The 22,888-nt window shown below is 39.1% G+C and overlaps 1 protein-coding gene across 2 annotated transcripts; it reads right to left on the bottom strand.

The window, feature by feature from the left end:
* Positions 1 to 163: 163 nt before the first annotated feature.
* On the bottom strand, positions 164 to 20,807 carry plb1 (phospholipase B1). Of its 2 annotated transcripts, XM_086159645.1 has the most exons (43): positions 20,729 to 20,807; positions 19,999 to 20,054; positions 19,834 to 19,897; positions 19,144 to 19,207; positions 18,954 to 18,988; positions 18,158 to 18,218; positions 17,868 to 17,916; positions 16,397 to 16,462; positions 16,234 to 16,299; positions 16,102 to 16,157; positions 15,763 to 15,835; positions 15,583 to 15,681; positions 15,424 to 15,477; positions 14,978 to 15,046; positions 12,556 to 12,642; positions 12,413 to 12,473; positions 12,266 to 12,324; positions 11,295 to 11,368; positions 11,156 to 11,199; positions 8,735 to 8,843; positions 8,527 to 8,578; positions 8,336 to 8,416; positions 8,119 to 8,184; positions 7,908 to 8,008; positions 7,737 to 7,818; positions 7,398 to 7,502; positions 6,909 to 7,004; positions 6,748 to 6,819; positions 6,565 to 6,642; positions 6,182 to 6,242; positions 6,015 to 6,073; positions 5,710 to 5,777; positions 5,577 to 5,620; positions 5,159 to 5,258; positions 4,963 to 5,014; positions 4,756 to 4,836; positions 3,216 to 3,281; positions 2,996 to 3,090; positions 2,626 to 2,707; positions 2,048 to 2,152; positions 1,823 to 1,918; positions 1,403 to 1,477; positions 164 to 1,292 (listed from the first exon to the last, which is right to left on the bottom strand). In XM_086159645.1, exons 1-43 carry the CDS (start codon positions 20,787 to 20,789, stop codon positions 1,017 to 1,019), a joined length of 3,300 nt encoding a protein of 1,099 aa, XP_086015771.1. In that variant the 5' UTR covers positions 20,790 to 20,807; the 3' UTR covers positions 164 to 1,016. The 2 variants fall into 2 exon arrangements, with proteins under 2 accessions (XP_086015771.1, XP_086015852.1); XM_086159726.1 differs by lacking the exons at positions 18,158 to 18,218; positions 19,834 to 19,897; positions 19,999 to 20,054; positions 20,729 to 20,807 and having other exon boundaries at positions 19,144 to 19,164.
* Between the last annotated feature and the right edge of the window lie 2,081 nt (positions 20,808 to 22,888).

Raw genomic sequence — 22,888 nt, 5'->3', positions numbered from 1 at the left:
GTCGTCTCCTGTATAATTGGAATCAAAGAATTTGATATGTTTTGCCCCTTAAGCAGCTCAAATGTACTGTATTCAGTGCTTTTGCAGGTGGATTTATGATCTTTTGCTGGTTGGTGTCATAATAAAGAGGCAACCATTCTCTTTATCAACCTGTGATCATAAATTCACTATTTAATGTTTTATCATCACGGATGGTAATAATAAAGTCTGATTAGCCATTCAGAGGTGTTTTGAATGATTTATGATGGCCTTTGACAGAGTATGGTGGTTCAGTTATATCTTAAATAAATCTCAGATGACGTGGAGATGAGTTCCTTGGCACCAGACTAGAGTACAACATGACTGATCTGTTTGTTTGGATATCTTTTTTCTATGTACATTTATTCCAGAAATCTTCCCAAAATGTTAATAATTTCATAATTAAACATATTTACAAACACAAAAACATGTCATTTGTACCTTCATAAACAACAAAAATGCACATTTTTGCTTCATTTAGTATCTGTGATTCATCCAAAAAGTCCCCAAACTGTTGTTCCAAGATGTGACATAACTCCCTCGATGACATGTTTTAGTACACAAAATCACAATTTGTGTTTCTTTTTGGTGTGACTGGTTCATTGTAGAGTGGGACAGGGTATATTAACCGTTTAGACCGGCAACAGCTTTACAACTTTGAATATGTGTCTTTAGAGTTTTAAAGACAACCATGTGATTTAATCCACGTTCACGGGGAATACAATGCAATGATGTTAATATTTTAAAATTCAGAATAATCAAATATCCTTAATTTGTTTCGTGTCTTCTATTGAGCATTGAATTAGAACCAATGTACAATTTCCACCACGCTAAGGTGAAAACAAAAGTTTTACAGTGGAAGATGAGAGTGCCAGCATACAGATTTATACTGGAAGTAATGCTTTTTGTTATTTCCTAAATAATGAAATGAGGCTCTGTAGTTGTGGTCTCAAAGCCCTTCTTAAGAAGTTCAGTGCAGAGTTGCAGTACATAGCAGTTTAAAACATAGTGCCCTTCATCTCCACTGCAGCTGTCATCATTCTCTTGCTTCTCTGAGCTCTGCAGGAGAGGAGGAGCCAGGTAGAGCCCCAGCCTATCAGAAGACCCGTCACAGCGAGCACAGCAGCGAGCCACACTGGCACGTTCTCTGAGCACTCCAAGGTGTGAGGCAGGGTTGTGCTTTGTGCTGGGGGTGATGTGGAGGTGAGGGGTAACACTGTGGTTGTGGTCATACTGGGCAAGCTGTTCACCTTTGTGAAGATGTAAGGATGCTCCTGGGGCACAGAAGGAAGAGGTCACTTTCAAGGACCATGAACACTCATAATTGGCTGGCAACTGTGTCAGCAGCGCCCTGTGAGAATTGCTTGAATTGCATCTTTCTTACCTCAGTGGGGCACTTGATGCTCTTCCTACCATTCTTGAAATTATTGTATGTGTGCTTTTTACCGACCGGCTCCAGCTACAGGAAAAAACACAGCGTTCAGTTCATAAACATGTAAAGTCTATTGCCTCTTAAATTGCCCTCATCCTTGCACCTGCTCTTTGTGAGTTGCACACCAAGCTGCACTCAAACGTCTTATTCATATTCATATTCATATCTGTAATCATATTTATAATAATGTTTACACTCTTCTATCAGCACATATCCAGATGCACTGCGGACTGAAAAGTAGGAATTTCACTGTGCAGGGAAACACAGTTCTACACTGTACATATGACAATAAACTCTTTGAATCTTGAATGAACATACTGCAGTGAGATGCTTCATCCAAAATCCTTCAGCTTACACCTTTGCCAAACTCACCATGTTACTCCATATGGCGTCAGCCATGTTTGCATGTCCCCGTTCACTGAAGTGGAAACAGTCTTCAGAGAAAAAGGTGGTGTCAGGTCTGCCATCCTGCGGCAAAAAAAGTAAATTAAAAGCTGTGTTTGGAGGAATTAAGTGCTCTGAAGGGATAATAACAACAACCTAAATATAATTTTAGTGCAGTAAATAAAATTGTGGGAGGGTGCATGGATGACTTACAGCATTCAAAGGAACAACAGTGTTCTTGAAAAAAGGTTGCACAACCACTGCAAAGTCCTCTCTGTTATCATAGCGGCCTCCATTCACCAACTTTTCCGTGTCAATCTGAAAGAGCACAAATGCCCATGTTACTGAGGCTGCCCTTGGGATAACTCCTAAGTAAAGAGACAACACTTAGCAACACCACACTTTTTATACATACACACATACAGTATATACAGTATATACAGTACACACAACCACACACACACAGACACATTAATCTTAGTTGATCCATAAATAACTATTACAGAACAGGGGAGTTTTAGTTAATGACTAATGATGCACCATTACGAGCTTCTATTTCAATAATTTATGTCAAGCTTCAACAAATTATACCAAGAGAACAAAACTATACTTGTACTCAGTTAATAGTTAGTAAATTATAGTTTGACATTACAGTTTGCTGTTAATTCACTGCTCAGATTCCCTTATTTCCACATGCATTGGTGCATAATAACCAATAACCAGTAACATAATAACTCAATGGCTGAAAAGTGTCAAAAACACATTTGCGGGTATTGATAAAGTGTACTTACCTGCATTTGTCGATTGATTCGTTTGACTTCTGCTAATTCTGGAGAATCATCTCCCGGTAACAGGAAGCAAGGGCAGACATATCTGAGCATGAGGAGAAATTTATGTTATATATTAATTTATATTTTATATTTGGATCGCCAAATATAATATTAACGCGATTACTGAGAGGTTAACACAGATTTTGAAGACAAAAATTCAATTATTTATAGGTACCACCAGATACAGTTTATTTTACCTTGAATGACTACAACAAGGCACTATTGAGAAATGCTGCTATCTCAAAAGGCCTTATTCCTACCATTGGTTCTGTGGTCATGGTTAATGCATAACTGATTTGGCATTAATGGTTTAATGGTTTAATGAACATACTTTTGTAACACACCACACCCAAGACTATCCCTTTTGATCCTGCGAAGGCCTTCAATTTCCAGAATCTCCAAGACATTGACGATTGCCCTGGGAACCTTAGATGGGATACCAAGTAAAACTTTATTTTGCCAAAGAAAATAAACAAAATAAAACAGGAGAAAAAAAAAACCATTGGTTTTAATATGCTATTGGCTGTTTTACATAAATAACATGCTCTCACCTCTTTGTATAGCATATCCAAGCTTGTCATCATATGATCGCTGTAGTTCTGAGGTGATAAAGATGCCTGTGACAAATGAGTGAATGGGGTAAGAGCTAATTCAAGGTGAGCTATTTTCTTTGGCCAATAGAAATCAAAATAACTGAGGCACATTTAAGGGCAACAGCAGGGGCTATGCAACGGTAAGACACAGGATAATACAGGCAATAACTAATCTTGAAACTGCTGCGATAACAGCCTCGGAGTTAATCTGCATCACACAGGTTACACTTAAAGACTTAATACTCTAAAAGGCAACAAAACACAGAAGTCACTTCTATTTCACTTATCCTTTGTTTTTTGATGAATTCTCACATTCCTCATTGACTGGATTGTCTCTGTTTTCATTTTAAAAGCCTGTTGCTAATGACTTCTTCAGTAAGATGAGAGGATAGAGCTGATCCTATTGTCTTAGACTATAGTAATAACTAGTTGGCCTCAACACAATGAATTGGAAGTCTCTGATATCAGTAGCCTGCTTTAATCAAAAGTCATCAAATACTCGTTCAATGAAATACTCATTAATTCACCATGTCTTGAAATAATAATAAGAAGTCATGAGACACCGTGATTTTCAAAGCAAACACACAGCTAGGAATACATTCCTGACAGAACCAACGGGTGCAATGATTGCACCCTTCACCTTTGTGTAAAATGTAATTCCACAGAGTATCTATTGCATTAAAAGACAGAGGTGAAAATATCATGGTGCATCTATCTACTTTGTCACATCTGTTTTCCAAAAAGAAAATAAGTCAGCAGATCACCTGCACCTTTTCAGAAAGGCATCTATTTTTGTTTCAGTATTATCTCGCACCATGCAAGATGCGTATCTCACAAAATGACCAAATTGTGTTTTTACCATTGTGTTGATGACCTTTCACTGGTAAGTTAAGCAGTGGGAGGATGTCTAGGTCATCACTTGTCCACGAAGAAGTGAAGGGTATCTTATTTTGGATAGATGGCAAATTACCTGGAAGTGTCTTTTTCCACTTGATGTTTTGCCAATTAAATTGGAGGCCATTCTTTCAGTAAATATTGAAAGGAGTAATGGAGAAATGGGAGGGAAAAGGAGAGAAGAGAAGCGGGAGTAACAGGGTGAAGAGAGTCTGGGTCGATTTCTGTGTTGTTTATGCCTCTTTGAGAACAGGGTCTGTCAGTGTGCCCTGTGTGATGCAAACAGAGGCTGAAATAGAGGAGGGGGGGGGTGTTGTGTTGAAGGGGTAAAGTGACAGAATGTTCTCATTCAAACGCAGCCATGTCTGCTCTCATCTCACTCTGACACAATAAAACATTTAGGGGAGGCCAGTTGACAAAGCTTGATTATTCTGTTCCAGTGCATGGTCCCATTTGGAGAGTGATATCATGAGACAGTTCCACACAGTGCTTCATCTAACACCCAGGGATTGCAAGGGACTATTACACGTATTATCCTGTTACTGAGGGAAATGCTTCAAAGATCCATTGGATCAGCAAAGGAAGATTTCCTGTGACGACTCACGCGGTCATTGCAGTACTGACACAGGTCATTGCCTCCGATGAAGAGGGTCACCAGCTTCCAGTCCTTCTCAAAGTCCACTGACTATTTCGATTAGAATAAAAAGTTAAAATCAGAGTGGAAGAGGACACACAAAGATGTAATTCAGGCATTGCCTCCTCTCACATCACAGTGCATTTCTTAGCCTGATATGAGAAACTGAAAACTTACTGAGTCATTTTTCATTGCATCAATTAGGCGTCTCACTTGTCCTGGGATTCCTCTATACACACACACAAACACACACACACACACACACACACACACACACACACACACACACACACACGCAAAACACACATATATATGAAAAACACGGATATGGAATACAGACTCATTCAAACGTCATTAAAAAATCAGGACTCACGAAATTTTAGCTCCAGATACAGCCATGTTGAAACCAGTCTTTCTTTTCCCTTGACCCAGGGACACTCCTCTGATGTTTGGATTAAATTTCTTCAGGATATCTGTGACAAAGTGGGGAAATTACTGCAGAAAACACAGAAACTATTGCCACTACAGCCACTCATTACAGGCCAACTATTCCATCTAGTGGCAAGAATGTGTATTACAAGCCAGGAAAGCGGTGGTCTCGAGGAAGACCAAAGAGAAGATTTATGGACGTAGTGAGTGAGGATATGAAGGTTGTTGGTGTGAGAGAGGAGGATACGGAGAATAGGGTTAGATGGAAGTTGATTTGTTATGGTGACCCCTGAAGGGAAAAGCAGGAAGGAGAAGACAAGCGAGGAAAGCAGTGCGGACACAGGCGTGATTTTATGTCTTACTGGGTAAAGTCGTGGTGGTCTCAAGGGTTTTATCACCTCCGATGCTTGTTGATGGAAAATAAAGTAATATTAAACACAGTAGTCTCAATATAATGGAATCTATTTGTTACATATAAAGTTTACAGTCTCCCACCTCCATGATACGCCTCTGTACTCAGTCCTCAGCTGTAGCAGGTTCTTTGCCTTGGCACCGAAACCAGTCTACAAAAAGAACACACACACACACACACAGACACACACACACACACACACACAGACACAGACACACACACACACACACACACACACACACACACAGACACAGACACAGACACACACACACACACACACACACACACACACACACACACACACACACACACACACACACACACACACAATTGTATATGTATATGTACATACTTTGAACTATCTTTGACTTCTTTTGCCTCATCTTACTGTTAAAGAGTCTCCCAAAGCAGCCACCACCTGGATGTCTGCTGGTCGTAGTTTGTGAACTAACAAGAGAGTCACATGTTCATATTTTATGGTCACCCCCCTCCCCCCCAAAAAAAGAAAAAATTGATAAAAAAAAAAAAAAAAGATCCCTGAGGCTAAATGTTTACCTGATGTTGGCACGGAGACAGAGGGAGCTGTATTAAGGCAGGTGAAGTCACTACCCCAGTTCTAGAGGATTGCAAGAATATTTTAAGATAAGATAAGATAAGATAAGATAAGATAAGATAAGATAAGATAAGATAAGATAAGATAAGATAAGATAAGATAAGATAAGATAAGAACAACCGAAGGAAAGTGTTGTGCCAGAGTTTCAAGCAAAACATAACAATAATAGATAATAGTAAGAAGGAGGGAGAATAAGAAATACAATAAAATATAAAGTGTCAAAGTTAAGGTTAAAGTTAAGGCTATCAAGTGTTTTAAGTGTTTTAAGCACTGATAGCAAAACGGTGTGATGTAGGATGAATGTTACTCATAGAATAAAACATACAGTAACAGGAGCAGGGGTGGGGGGAAGGCCTGGGAAGGTATAGTTGCTGTTCAGTGCAGTCCTGAAAAATGGTTTGATCTAATAATGAAAGGGGCAAGACCAGAATTAACAAAAACAGACTTTTACAGAAGCTGAGAATGTGTGTGGTTTGGATGATTTACTGTGAAGTACAAAAAGAATGACCTCAGCAGGACACTTTAAATCAATCCCAGCCATGAAATCTTGAGTGAAAGTCTTATTTCCCACCGGTTCCAGCTGTAAAATTGTTAATAGTATGTCATTGGGAACAGAAATATATGGCAGTGTTTGACAAAGAACATTGTGGGAGGACAATAAAGACCTACCATGTTATTCCAAAGTGCACGAGCCATGAGGGTGTGAGCCTTCTGGCTGAGATGGAAGCAGTCGGGTGAAAAGTAAGACCGATCAGGCCGGCCGTCCTGTCAGAGAGGCGGGAAAGCAAGGCAGAAAACAAACAAACAAACAAGACAAAGCACTACTTGAATTTTTGGAAAACTGATGACTGAAAGGAGCTTTAAAATCAGGTCAGACAAACTTTACAAAGGAAAAGTTACATTTTGTATGGCCAATTTCTTATTCATTCGACCAATAATATATATTTTTTTTACAAATTTGTCTCCGGGCGGCTTGCGTTTTGTTCATTTGTGCCCTGGCTGTTAGTTCCACTGTTGAGTTTTAGCTGAGTTGCGTTTGTTGTTTTCATCGCTCTGCCCCCCTTATTATCTGATTCGTGCCCCTGGATTCTCTCCTTGATCTCTAAATGAGTAACCTTGAAATCTTGGCCAAAATATAATGAGCACACCATCTCTTACCTGTAACCTGGGAAGGAAAATCTCTCTGAAGAAGGGCTGTAATACTACGGTGAAATTGTCATGAGAGTCGTAGCGCCCAGAGTCAATCAGTTTTCTCATTTCATACTGGGAAAAGAAGAACAATCTGTGATCTTGCGGTCGTATTGCAGAACATGGAGGATATTTCAGTGCAATGGGTGTTCAAAGACTTACTTATATTTTTTCTTTAAAAATGAGTTATAAAGCTTTTCAATTAATGTTTGTGCTCTAAAAGTCAAATAGCCCACAAATATTTCCACGGCATTATATGAATTATTCTGTGGGCTGAATATTCCTTCCACTTTTCCTCAACCATCATACCTGATAGGCTCTGTTGAACTGGTTGACCTTTCGGAGTTCAGCGGATCCCTCGATGGGCTTCAGGATGCAGGGACAAACTAATCTGAGACGTAAACAACGACACAATTAAATGAAGACTTTTTTAATTCTCGTGGAACCCCTTTTTTTTTTACTCATCCAATATTAACTGACCTCACAAACCAGGAAGGACAGCCTAAACTTGCATCTTGGTGCAAATCACGCAACGGCACAATATTTAACAGCTCGACCAGATTGACAAAAGCACGAGGAACCTGGATGTTAAACATCAGTTATAAATTTGTCATTGAGATTATGAAAGGGCTAACTTGCAGTGTAAATTAAGGGAGTTGAATGAAATGAAAAAAAAAAGGATTGTATATACTTCATTATGGAGTATGTCCAGAGCTTGACGTATACGACCGACCACGTTCCTGGGTGAAAATAAAATCTGCAACCCACAAAGCATCAGGTTAAGTAGCAGTTCAGATGTGGACAAAACAATACATTAGATTCTGATGAAGATTTTTGTCTGTGAATCAAAAAAAAAACAACAAACATGAGCTATAAAAAAATGGTCAGTATTTGGAAAGCGTGCTCACAGTGTCCGTACAGAAGTCACATATATCATTGCCACCGACAAACACGGTGATCACTTTCCAGTCGTTGTGGAAATCAATGCGCTGCAATAGACATGTGGAGAAAACATGGCATTAATCTGGGTTCTGTGAACAGAAAATTGCAACTGAGATTACCCGAAAGCTTGTTGCATCTGCATCATACGGCTCATTACCGTATCGCTTTTCATTTTGTCCACCAGGATGCGAGCTTGGCCTACCATGTCACTAGAAACAGAAGACTATTTTGATTTGCTGCTGTCATTGAACTTTAATTGCTCTCGGACTTAAGCGCTCCGAGGTTGCACTGATTATCAGATCAAAAAATAAGATTGAAAAGTAAGAAATGTATATCGAGAATAAGAAGTTCAGAGTTTAACTGACCCACTCTTGGCTCCTGCCACAGCCTGGTTGAGGAAGGCCTTCGGACTGTCCTCCTTACCTATTCCCTCAGAGTAGCCAGTCAAAGACGGGGTAAACACCTTTAGGATGTCTGTAGACCACAGCAAGGATTGTGCAGCAGGATTCAGAAAACATTAAATGATGCTTAAAAGAATTAAGTTACATATCTGACAATAATCTGAAGTCATGAAAGATGTATCAATCCATATTCTAAGATGTAGGAAAGTTTGTCATCAAGAAATGTCTGATAGTGTGTTATTCTCATCCATCCTCATACTCATCTAATATTTTCCTGAGCAAACGGTTCACTACCTCAGTGAAATTTGTGCAGTCTGTTTATCATTTTGTACAAACCCCAAATTCCAATGAAGTTGGGATATTGTGAAACATGTAACTAAAAACAGAACACAATGATTTGCAAATCACTTTCAACCTTTATTCAGTTGAATACACTCAAAATACAATAGATTTAATGTTCAAGCTGATAGAAGTTATTGTTTTTTGCATAAATTCCCTCATTTTGAATATGATGCCGGCAATACATTTCAAAAAAGCTTGAACAGAGGCAAAAAGAGACATGGGAAGTTGAGGAATGCTCAAAAAATGCTCACTTGTTTGGAATATTCTCCAGGTATTTGGAAACAAGAGAGTGTTGTATTTGGGTATAAAAGGAGCATCCCCCAAAAGCTCAGCTGTTCACAAGCAAGGATAAGGCGAGGTTTGCCACTTTGTGAACAATTGCATGAGCAAATAGTTCAACAGTTTAAGAACAACATTTCTCAACGTGCAATCTCAAAGAATTTAGGGATTTAATCATCTATGGTCTATAATATTACCAAAAGGTTGGGAGAATCTGGAGAAATCTCTGTGCACAAGCAGCAAGGTCAACAAACAATATTGAATTCCTGTGATCATAAAACTATACCATGCAAAGCGAAAGCCATACATCAACAACACCCAGAAACGCCACCGGTTTCACTGGCCACGAGCTCATTTGAAATGGACTGATGCGAAGTGGGAAAGTGCAAAAAAAGTGTGGTCTGATGAGTCTACATTTCATATTGTTTTGGAAAGTAATGGACATCATGTCGTCTGGGCCAAAAAGGAAAAGGACCCTCCAGATTGTTATCAGTGCAAAGTTCAAAAGCCAGCGTCTGTGATGGTATGGCAGTGTGCTATCGCCCACAACATGCGGAACTTGCACATCTGTGAAGGCACCATTAATGCTGAAAGAAACATACAGAAGAAGCCATGCCATGCAAGAAGCGTCTTTTTCAGGGATGCCCCCGCTTATTTCAGCAGGACAATACCAGGCCACATTCTGCACGAATTAGAAAAGCGAGGCTTCATTGTAAAAGAGTGCAGGTACTAGACTTGCCTGCCTGCAGTCCAGACTTGTCTCTTATTAAAAATGTGTGGCACTTTACAAAGCCCAAAATACAACAACAGAGACCCCGGACTGTTGAGTAATTGAAGTTGTACATAAAGCAAGAATGGGAAAGAATTCCACTTGCAAATCTTAAAAAATTAGTGCCCTCGGTTCCAAAATGCTTATCGAGTGTTGTTAAACGGAAATGTGATGCAAAGGTGTGGTAAAAATGCCCCAGTCCCAGCTTTTTTGGAAAGCAGGCATCAAATTTAAAATGATTTAAAATTTAAAATTTAAAATTTAAAATGCAAAAAAACATTATCTAGTTAGCAAATATCTAGTCTTTGTAGTATATTAAACTGAATATTGGTTTAAAAAATTTTTGCAAATCATTGTACAGTTTTCTGTTGTTATTTACGTTTTGCACAGCGTCCCAACTTCATTGGAATTGGAGTTTGTAATATGCTGACAAGACAAGATAACATCTAAGTGATAACTGCTATCGATATTCTACAACTATATAATTGATTTACAATGTTAGATGGACGATAGACAGTCATGTGTGGAATGATGGTGAGAACTTGCCGTTATTGATGATGTTATCAAACAGAATGATATGAGAGCCAAGTCATTATGATCTTGTATTTGATAGGAATGCCCAGAAGTATTGGCGTCCTTGAAAGAGGTAGATGCTGGCTTTGTAATTAAATATCTTCATTTGCTTATAATACCAATATTTTGGGATGAAATATTGAGCAGAAACCATATGTTGTTATTTCACTGAAATTGTCTTGTTTTGCTTTGTATTTTATGCCTGTTCACACAATCATCACGCTGGGAGCCAGGATGATACTTTGTTTATCAGACTCAGTGTTATGTCCAATTATACTGAAGAAACATGCTGATTGGTAGTTTTACCAGTTTTCATACCAGTTTTTGAATACTGGAAAAAAATCAATATGTGGAGTCCTTCATTTTTCACATGAATATCCTCCAGTTAGCGTTAATGGAATGAATGAGTAAGATTCACATACTCGGCAGAGTGGTCACAGTGGTAATGTTTTCATCACCACCGATGCTGCAAATGGCAGAAATACTCTGTTAGTGTCCCAAGATCACTATGACCTTTCAAAATAGAACCAAAGTACCAAAATATGCATGAAGCTGTCTTACCTCCATGACAGTCCACGGTATTCATTAATCACCAACAGGAGGTTGTCTGTCCTTGCACCGACTCCATTGGCAGCCTGTAATGATCAACCAGTAAGTACCTAGTGAAAAGAAATGGCTTACAAGGCATTGTAAACAGGGCCCTTTCAAAAATAACCATCCATAGTCCCAAACCTGTATGTGCATTTTGAGCTTTTAGCATGAAGTTTCACAAAATCTTTATGCTATCAATAACATATTGAAAAAGGATCAGCAAAACTAAGAGTGCTTTTTATATTAGCATGTTTTCTTCATAACTGTGTGTGACACACATTTAAGTAAAAGTAATCATAGTAATTTATCATACTCCTAGAGATATTCTTTGAATCCCCATCCTTACAATTGGTGGAACAAATTGTATTGCTATCAGTTTTACATAATAATTCACGGATGATATGCTGATTATTGTGAGAGTGAAAACATGCTTTAACCTAAAGAAACATGATAGCTGCAATGATCATTTTTACATAAAGTTATTTTGAAAATAACAAAACTCACATCACATCAGCACACGTGAAGTTTATTTACTTTGGGGCAAGACTTTGATACAGTGACTTTTGTCTTTTCCCTTTTGTTTGATATTATTTCAGGCAGGTGAATTTTAAAGCAACATAGAACATTATATAAACAAATGCAGAGTGCGGGCTCTCACCCTGTTCAGCAGAGTTTTTCTTTAATTATGTTTAGCAACCCCATGGATAAAAAGGTTAACATGGAGAGCATCCATGGATAAAATGGAAAAACACTCTTTTAACGTGGTAAGTGTTAATATACTGCAAAACTGTTAACAATTTCAATTAGCATTTTTCATGTGTCTATCTCTTTTTCCATGGTGTTATTATGGATGTGTTTAAATGCCTATCAAAATACATGCCATAAAGCAATTTTTGTACTTTATGAATTTGACTGGATATAAAAAAGTACCATAAACTCACAGTTAGAGAGTCACCAACTGCAGCCACCACCCTGATATCTCCAGGTCTGAGTTCATGAACTGCACATGGAGGTCAAGTTGAGATGGATAAGTTTAAACTCACACCATTATCCATTCAAGGAAAATAGCACACAAAAAATTGCCCCACCCGAAGTAGGCGTAGTAGGTGATGGATGACGTTCAGTGCAGGGTATCTCAGTACCCATTCCCTGAAAAACATGCGAATCAAAGCCCAATTACATTTACTGTAGTCCTCTGTACAATCTACTTCATAGATGGTAACGCTCTTACCGGATCAGTCATCGAAAAGGCTTCCCTGTTGAAAATCTCCTCTCTGTCTATTGGGGAATTCACGTGTGTCCGGAGGAAAGGTCGCTTCTGGAGAAAACCATGAAATAGCACAAACCAGCAGCTGAGCAGTTCTGGATTTCTGAAACTTTATATGAATATTAACCGATATTCGAGAGCATAAAATTCTGAAACTGAAATGGTTAAATCCTGATATTTCCGACTTCATTACTATTTAAAAAGCATGTACATGTCAATGAAGGGAGCCAATTTCAGCACGAGACTTTCAGATCATGGGTAATGAACTGCTGCTGTGGTTCTCAATGTATTTTCTCAACAGGACCATAATGTCGGACTCCATTTCAAACAGAAAAATACAGCTTAGTCGGAAAAGAAAAGTAAAAAAAAATCATTGATACACTCCAAATATCCAAATATAAGGATGTATAACAATATTTAAAATAGGTTGTCATTTAGTGAGTTAACAACACCCTGCAGAAACAATGGAGTCAATGTTAGCTGTTCTTCCACTGTCTACCGCCTGAGGCCCAGACTTCCTTCTTCCTGGACACTTGGTCCAGCTCATCCAAGGGGAACCCCAGGTGCCCGAGCCACCTTGTCTGACTCCTATCCACCGAGGAGCAGCAGTGACTCTACTCTGAGCCCCTCCCAGATGGCCAAGCTCCTCAACCTGTCTCCAAGGGAGAGCCCGGACACCCTGTGGAGAAAGCTCATTTCAACTACTTGGATCCATGACCTTGTTCTTTCAGGTCACGATCCACAGCTCAAGACCATATGTGAGGGTAGGAATGTAGATTGACCGGCAAATTGAGAGCTTCGCCTTTTGGCTCAGCTCCTTCTTCACCAGGATAGACCGATGCATAGTCTGCATCACTGTAGACGCCGTACCGATCCACCTGGTGAACTTCTGTTCCCTCCTTCCCTCACTTGTAAACAAGACCCCCGAGGCCCTCCACCCGTTTCCGGCTGAGTACTATGATCTTGGATTTGGAGGTCATCCCGACCACTTCACATTCAGCTGGCCGCTCCAGTAAGAGCTGGAAATCATGGTCCGATGAGAACAGAACCACATCATTTGCAAAAAGCAAAGACCCAAATCCTGAGGTCACCAAACTGGATCCCCTCAACAACCTGGCTGCATCTAAAAATTCTGTCCATAACAGTTATGAACAGAATTGGTGTCAAAGTCCAACTCTAACCGGAAACGAGTCTGAATTACAGCTGGCAATATGGACCGTGCTCTCGCACCAATCACACAAGGATCGAACAGTGTGAATTACAGGGTTCGGTACCCCATACTCCCGGAGCCACCCCCACAGGATTTCCCCCTGAGTCATGGTCGAATGGCCTCTCCAGGTCCACTAAACACATGTGAAGTGGATGGGGAAACACCCATGTGCCCTCAAGGACCCTGCCGAGGATATGGAGCTGATCCACTGTTTCCAAGCCAGGACAAAATCCACATTGCTCCTCCTGGATTCGAGGTTCAATGACCCATTAGACCCTCCTCTCCAGAACCCCTGAGTATACTTTTCCAGGGAGGCTGAGGAGTGTGATCATCCTGTAGTTATAGTACACTCTCTGGGGGAAGGAGGGATCACCACCCCAGTCTGCCAATCCATTGGCACTGCCCCTGCCTACCGCGCGATCCTCCAGAGATGTGTCAACCAGGACAGCGCCAAAACATCCAGAGCCACAAGAAACCCAGCCCTGGAGATAGGAGAGTCCACCCCAGAGTCCGCGACTCTGCTTCCTCGTTGGAAGGCGTGTCTTGAGGATTGAGGACACCTTGGAAGTATTCCTTCCACCGACCCGCAATGTCCCGGGTCGAGATCAGCAGCTCACCATCTCCACTTTAGACAGTGTTAACGGCGTACAGCTTCCCCCTCCCTAGCAGTTGCATGGCAGACCAGAATCTCCTTGGCGCTTTCCAAAAGTTGTTCTCCGTGGCCTCACCATACCCCTCCCACACTCTAGTTTTTACTTCAGCAACCACCACAGCCGCGTGATGCTTGGCCTGTCAGTACCTGTCAGTTGCCACTGGAACCCGACAGGCCAGAAAAGCTCGATAGAACTCCTGAAGCTGTTGTAAACTATTCTTAATAATGAAAAACTTATAGTAAGTCATCAGGACATTGAGGTCCAGAATGTGATATCATTATTATCTTAACCATAAGAGGTTAGATTGATATATTTGTGAAAATAAAAATGATAAATAAATAAATAAGTACATCACTGGGTTGAAAGCCTCCCCTGAAAGTTACTCTTTGAGCAGGCACTGAATACTTCTGCAGCAATAAGTCATTTTGTGTAGCATTAATATTGTTTTGCAGTGGAACGTGGTGCTATGACATTCTGGGGATGATTTTTCCTCAGCTTTTTTATGTTACATTTTACGTCTCACCTGGGTGGGGCAAGGAATAGCGTTGACATTTCTGTCCCCGACCTCCTCCTGACCTGTCAATGGCTGAAGCTGCCACAAAAACAGTCATGATAAGTTATGATAGTAATGTCGTGTGAGCTCATCCTGTGCAGCCATTAAACATCCAGCCCAATGGTGATTAGTACATGATACTTAGCTTACATACATGGAATGTGCAAAAATAAAGAAAACCACTGCGTGTCTCATCAGGTTAATCTTCCTATATTTTATCTTATCTCTCTTAGGCGCAACAAACAGTCATCAGCTTACTTCCTTTGCCGCTCTTACCTCTTTGCTCATTTTATGACTGGGGTCATCTTCTAGTTCAGAAAATCTTTAATAATTATATTTTACATGTGCATGTGCTTTTTTTTGACTCTAACAACACACTGAATTAAAATTTAGGAATCTGATTGATAAGAGCTTACCATGTTTCTCCACAACTGAATAGCTAATCGGTTTGTGTCAGAAAGTGTGTTCTCCTGTGAAGAATATATAATTTTTCTTGTAACATGAGTAATTTCATAGGTATGTCATGTATTAATCAATTAATCAATCATAGTAATAGCATAGTTTTTTGTACTTACTGAAAGTGAAATGGGCTCAGAGATAAGAGGAACAGGCTGCAGCAGGACGGTAAAGTCGCTTTTGTTTGACCACTTTTCCAAGATACTGTTGAGGGAGACCTGAGGGTGAACACAGACAAAGACAGATCAGATAAGCCGGAGCGTGAACACACAGGACGGGATTATTAGCATGTGCATTACCTGCAGTTTCATTTGCAGTCTTGCAACGAGCAGATGCAGATCTGTAGATTCACCTGGCGTACATTTGCACAAGCTACAAAAAGATGGGAAAAAGGATAGAAATCAAGTGTAAAACTTGCAAAACTTTCTTTATTCTTTTTCTAGTCATGTTTTCTTGTTGTTCTTTTGCTTTATATGACACTGCAACATGAATATGGTTGGTGCCATGGATCATGGCTTTATTGCAAAAATACACCACTTTGTGTTTTTAAATATAAAGACCAGAATATGAGTAAATCCTTCCACTGCTTTTACTTTTCATTTAGAAGTTATTTCAAAAAGGTTCAAAAAAACACTTACTTGTCCTGCTGATGGTTAGCTCCCCAGACCACCACATGAACTAATGTGTGATGTAACTATAAAAAAAAAAAAGTTTTCTTTTTTTACATATGTCCCTTTCATCACAAATCATTTTAAAAAATTGAGCTATACCTGTTCATGCAGAATTTCCAACACGGCTTCGGCTTCCTTGACAGCTGTGTCGATACCTGAAGCAACCTTTTGGACAAAGAGATCATCCTTGACAAGGCTAACACACACAGCAAGTCAAAAATCAAGCAACATTTTATTGCGGGGATAAAAGAGAGAGCTTTACATGTGGTGACGTGGCACATATGTGACCTGCTGGTACAAACATCAGCAAAAACTTCCAGTCTGCAACCTGTAAAGTTACAAGAAGGAGCATCACCACCATCCTACATGACTTTGAATGCACCTGGGATAAAGACATGGAAATAGGACAGACTGATACGGTGGGAAATCTTCATCACAATTTTCAGAGGAGAGTTTTTCCGGTGTGGACCATCATCTTGATATCTGTGTTCAGTGATCCAGAGGATTCAGCGGTTATCGTCGTATTCACAATGATTTCCGGTACATTGAACATCTTTCTTTGCTGTCTGCAGTGACTGCCAGATAGTGTTACAAGATCACAAAACCACTAACACAGCAATGATACATTGAGTGTGTTCACAGGATAACTTTAGATTTATTTAGCTATTTATATGTTTGCTTATTATTTTTACAAATTTTCTTATTCATTATTGTTTTAATTAAAATTCTCTTAAACTGATTTTGTAGGACAGTACTGATTTGCAGGTATCGACTGTGGGAATTTAAAAAAAATTGGCTTTTGGGGGTGGGGGGTTCACGTCATTTCTATCTTGATTTACAGCGAAAAGCTTCCTTAGTCAACAGAAATTCCAGTGACAAAGTAAACATTTTTCAGACAGTGACCGGCGTCCCTGATATGGACAGTAAATGTTCTCGGTTTGAGGTATCAATATGTTGCCCTGCAACAGCACACAGAGCACATGTAAACTGTGAGCTGGTTGTTGCAGTCAGCTGACTATGCAAACTATTGTATCACTGTGCCACCCTGCTTCACACACACACACACACACACACACACACACACACACACACACACACCACACACACACACACACACACACACACACCACACACACACACACACACACACACACACCACACACACACACACACACACACACACACACAAATGCCAGATAACTCTTTGTTCCTTCAAACAATCACAGTAGCTTTTCAAAACCAATGTTGCTGATCTCGAACCAACTCATGAGCAAAACGTTTCTTTATGATGAAATTTGTTGGAACAATGTGTCCCTGATACTGCATTTTAAAGTTGTTTAAGAGAAAGTTTTTATTTGCCATTTGATCTTTCTTTTCTTGCATCATTGCATCAATTTTTTGGAGTCTCTCTAGTCCAAAACTGCAGGAATCTTACACTCGCAGGTCTTTTTCCCATTTATTAATCAAGGTGATACATTTTATCACCGGTCATGATGTAAAATGTGATTTCATGACTAACATGAATGATATGTGACATCACAAATGCTTTGGCAGCCAATCCTAATGTAAAGATGAGGCGGCACATGCATGAGGTAAAAAAAGCTTAACAGTTAGTTGATTTTTTTATAGGAATGTAATGAGAGAGAGAACGGTAAGGCTGTCATGGGATATCAAAAACATGATAGAAATGTTTTTCTTGCTTCAAACATGGAAAATTGAGAATGAACATGTACCTGATGTGAAAGAGACTGGGATAATTCCCCTGCTTCATCAAACAAACTCCTGAAACAAAGTGGGAAACAACGATCATAACAACTGCAATCTGGTATTCGAGTCTCGAGTTTCGAGTGTGTGTGTGTGTGTGTGTGTGTGTGTGTGTGTGTGTGTGTGTGTGTGTGTGTGTGTGTGTGTGTGTGTGTGTGTATGTGCGTGTCAGGTATTTGTATGCACACCTGCAATTATGGGTGTGCTTTGGAGGATGAGTGTGTCTGTGTGTGTGAAGATTTGCATGAATGTGTGTTACCTCTGATGCAATGAAACCTGTTTAATGGAGATCACCTCGGGGTTAAAGATAGAAATCAAGTCTGTGCAAGATACGAAAGGATATGAATGTTGTCAATTATACTATTCCTTTTGCAGAAAAAGCAATATACACCAATACTACTCCAGGTGCTCAACCAGTCAACCTATCAAATGCAAATGGAAATGTGCATTTTTTTTGCACACTGGTTCCACATGCATATACAGGTAACTTATTTTGATTGTGTTTCTGAACCCCAGAGTAATGTATGATCCACCCGTGGATTTCCCATGAAATACAGAGGCTGGATTATGGCCTCTATGTAATAGCTGGTGTTATGAAAAGGAAAATAAATTGATTCACATTTCTAATTTTACCTCATTTTATTTGAAATGAAGGTCAATGGCCTGCTTTTACAGCCCACTGTGTTATCGTGAAAGATAAATTCATTGATATAACACGAATATGGTTCCATAAACCCTTTCTTTAGTATTTCCTGTGACATTGGTTTCTCTAACCTTTAACTGAACTCTTTGCAAAAACCTGCAGCTGTTTTAAAACTACATTTCTTTTACAGTTTCTAACGTAGTTAATAGGTAACAAAACATTGTACTTCCTCGAAGTGATCCTGTCTGTCTGAACTTGATTACCCAGTAAAATGAAACACATATTTTCAGAAAGATATCTTCATTAACACTATACTACAATATACAGCAAAATATAGGTAATATTAAATTGACTATATTGTGAATGATTAAAAAAATGCAACGTCATTACAGATTTATGGCTGCAGACTCACCAGCCAGTCTGCTGACCACTCCAGATATTTCATGTCTGATAATAAGGAGAAGAAGAAGTTAAATAAACTTTGACTGTATTGACTTAACAGCGTCTCTGTCACATATTGTGAACTTGCCTGGAAAATATAAATTATGCAGGTATTGTTATTTACACAGCAGAATGATGATATTGCAATCTCAGCTTTCTACCTGTGCGAAAGAGGCATCCCCAGGGTATAAACAGCTGAGATATCCGCAGGTGTGAGAGCATCAACTGGGGGTAAAAGGGTCAATTGTGTCAGGATCCAGTGGTGGATTAACACATTTGCCTCTAACCCCAACAAGGACCTTTCAAACATGGTCGGTAAGTCAAGAGAAGGTCTTAAACAAATGACCGCAAGTACACCACAAGCTATTCTTGAAAATCATCTTCAATGTCTTGTAGCAGTTCTATTTTGCCCCAAAATGAATATGAATACGTATATATTTTTCAGATTATATTTGTTTAGCTGATTTGTGCAGCATCACACATCAGCATTTTGTGCAGCATCATACATCAAATCCTTTTTAAGTTCATTTTGAAGACCAGCACTAATGTCTTTACACCTGAATTCATGGTAGAAGTTGCTCTTCCATTTGTTCAGGAACCATTTTTCATGGATTGTGAGATGAAGGGAACTTTACCAAGACCGAATGAATCCCTTGTTGGGCGTGAGATAATCTCAATGGAATGTACAACGTTTGCGGTGACATAGATGAGCTCGTCAGATCATGAAATTTTGGATGGTAAATTTTCTTTAGCCCACAAGCTGATGCTTTGTGTGCTTTTGAATACCGTGGGCCTGCACATAAAGATCAGCAAACAACTGCATGGATGATCATGTATATGAAAATACCAACCTGAGGAGGAAGAAGAGGTGAGAGGAGGTAATGGCGGGCAGATCATTGGCATTTCACTTTTCCACTGTAACAGGATAAATAGTTCCATAAATTGTTATTGTTTTTAAACAGACAGACGATGTTTAATAAGTGACATAGGGGCATGTAATAAGTGACATATTGTACCTTGTCTGATTTCTCTGGTGTTGGATCATTCTTCACGCTACTAGTGTAAGCAGCATCTAAATGTGATATAATAGACATGTGGTTGACTCAGACTATTATGTTTTATGCATTTATGTATTCATTTGATATATATATATGTATGCTTAATTTCCTCACCTTCAGATAAACATTGCACTTCACACTCTACTCATCTTTTTAAGATGAAGATTTGCATACAAGGAAAACATGATAATATGCAATAACACATTGTAAGGCAGTTGTTAACAAAATTACCAAAGTAAAAAAAAGTTCTTCAATATTTGTTGATGCAAAAAGCCCAAATGATGACATACTTGTAAAAATGAAAAGTAGGAGTTCGCTTGTGTATTTTGCCCTATGCTATTGCACTATGTTTGATAATTAAACTTTTGCACCCCTTGTTTAGGAAACATAAAGAATAGCACTGGTAATATTGCTATCTTTTTGCTTAAATCAGATCTAAAATTCAAGGCTCTTTATAATGTCTTTTTGGACCACAGCTCAGTAAAGAATGTCAGTACTTTATCCATGCTATTATTAACCAAGTACAATAAGCAAAAATCAAAAGCCATTTACAGGGTATGTAGAAAGAAAACTATTCAAAGAACCAAAACATGACTGACAACTAAATAATACACCTAGTGGTTCTCGATTTCACTTTGCTAAATGAATCCAGCCAGTATTGTCAGTTTAACTGCCGTTTATACTTTACCTGTGAAAAGAAGATGGAATCCAACAGCAACCATTAAGAGTAGGGGTGCAGATCCAGTCATGATGGGCTGAGATACTGAGTGTCGTCCACACTGAGGGGTCTGTGAGTTGTCCTCTTTTTTGCACTCAGAATCTGAAAAAAAAAAAAAAAGACTATCTGCTTTCACTGACTGCAGTTGTGCGATGCAGCCTTGAAGGGTGTGGGGAAGGCAGAGTTCTTTAACACAGCAGACAGAGAAAATCACTTCTCCGATGAGAAAAAAAAAATCCTGCGCTTTTATATGTATGCTTTTATTCTCAGTCATATCATTCCGTTATCACATCATCTGGATAACAATCAGCAAAATTACCCTTTATCTCTGCACTGCGTTCAGCTAGATCACCTACAGTTTTTCTGGTAGTCGGGGAAATATCCCCTTGTCTCGCAACCTGACATTTTATGGAAGGTCAGATGTGAAGTCATGTTTATAGCCTTCCCCATGACATTTGACACAAAAGTGGCTGCTTTGTTTCAAGAGAGGAAGGAAGGCACAAACATTAAAAAACATTGTAAACCATAATTTGTCATGTGTGATTGAGTTGAACACTTACACAACCAACCACACATCCAAAACAAGAAAAGTCTGATTTCATTTTTTGTTTTTTGGTAATGACGTTTTGGTCTCATAATGCGGGGAAAAGGATATTGCCTGGCCATAGAGCTGCTTTATCATTTTAATTCATGGGTAGGAGTTTGTGGACACAATGATAGTAACCTAAGGGATTTTATAAGGATGAATGAACTAATACATTTCTTGGGGCATAATGGAAGTCATTAGGGTGCAAATGAATGATAGTTCATCTTCCCCGTGCTTCTCTAGGAAAGACCAACTATTGCTTTTCGATGCACTTTTTTCCGTAGTGCATTGTTTAAGAATGTGTGAACATTGCAAATCAATACGATAAAATGTGTGACATGAAATTCAATGTTTTTGTTTCCTGCTCTTTAACCCAACTTCTTGCTTTAGTTTTTATCTTGCAATGAGAGAGGTAACATCCTTGCATTTCATACATTTCACCTGGTTATATAAATTATATGTTAACAACAGGCAATCTAACAGGTCAAGCTTTGGAGATCAGATGAGATATGCTTAGACTGATAACGTTTTTACGAGTTTACGCTTCGATCTTTTTGTATATAATCTGACCCTTGGAATCAGGAAAGTGTAAAATTGAAAAAAAATCTAGTTATCTTGATGATGTGGAGTTATCAGATCCCCATCGAGCAGCAAAGATATCAATCGTCACCGTCGTTAAACTGTTTTGATGAATAATGTGTCTGGTGGAATCTAAGTATGGACAAACATGGTGCAACACATGTGTAGATTAGCAGTAATGGTATGGCATATTATTTCAGTTTTCTCTAAAATAAAATGCTATTTTTAAAAGAAAAGTGAAATTATATTTATTCTGAACAAATAAGAGCAGAAATCACAACAAATGGAAATCGTGGCAACATTTCAATAACCACGAGGCATCTTTGAAAAGAAATATGTGCAAGCTTGCACACACTTGATAGCCACACAAATTTGATTGTCAGAGATCCAATTAAAAATATCTCCCTGGACTCACTGAGGTCAGGCAAGGCACAAAAGAATTCTATATTTGTGGCTCCAACCTCTCACTCTGTATTTTTTACACCAATGTAGTTCTCAATGTGATCTACATTTAGTTTTAAGTATGATTCAGACGTCAAAATGAAGTGACGGTATTCCTTGTAGTTCTTGTCTAAATCTTCTTGTCGGGGCAACTGGCAATTTATTTATATATTGAATTAGAGAGGCTTCTTCAGTTCTAACAACCTTTGGGGAGATTCCAAATATAGCTGCCAGCAGGGTTTTAAACTTTTCAGGAACCCCGCCAGGTCATTGGAACTGAAGATTGAATGAGGGGTGAAACATTTTCAAGTGAACAAATTCAAGTCCTGTGCCCCCGAAAAGACTTTTAGACAAGAGCTCATATATATATATATATATATATATATATATATATATATATATAGTTAGATGGTAGGTAAAGGTAGATAGATAAATGATGAATGCGGGCGGTGTAAGCCACTCAATACTGCCATCTTGTGGTAGAACGGCAGACAGCAGGCTGTGACGTCATGACCGGATGTTGA

The sequence above is a fragment of the Fistularia commersonii genome, chromosome 1 (assembly GCF_037954325.1).
Source record: "Fistularia commersonii isolate RoL2024-O1a breed Wild chromosome 1, RoL_Fcom_v1.0, whole genome shotgun sequence".
Classification (NCBI taxonomy): Eukaryota; Metazoa; Chordata; class Actinopteri; order Syngnathiformes; family Fistulariidae; genus Fistularia; species Fistularia commersonii.
This window is presented reverse-complemented; position numbering and strand designations above follow the sequence as displayed.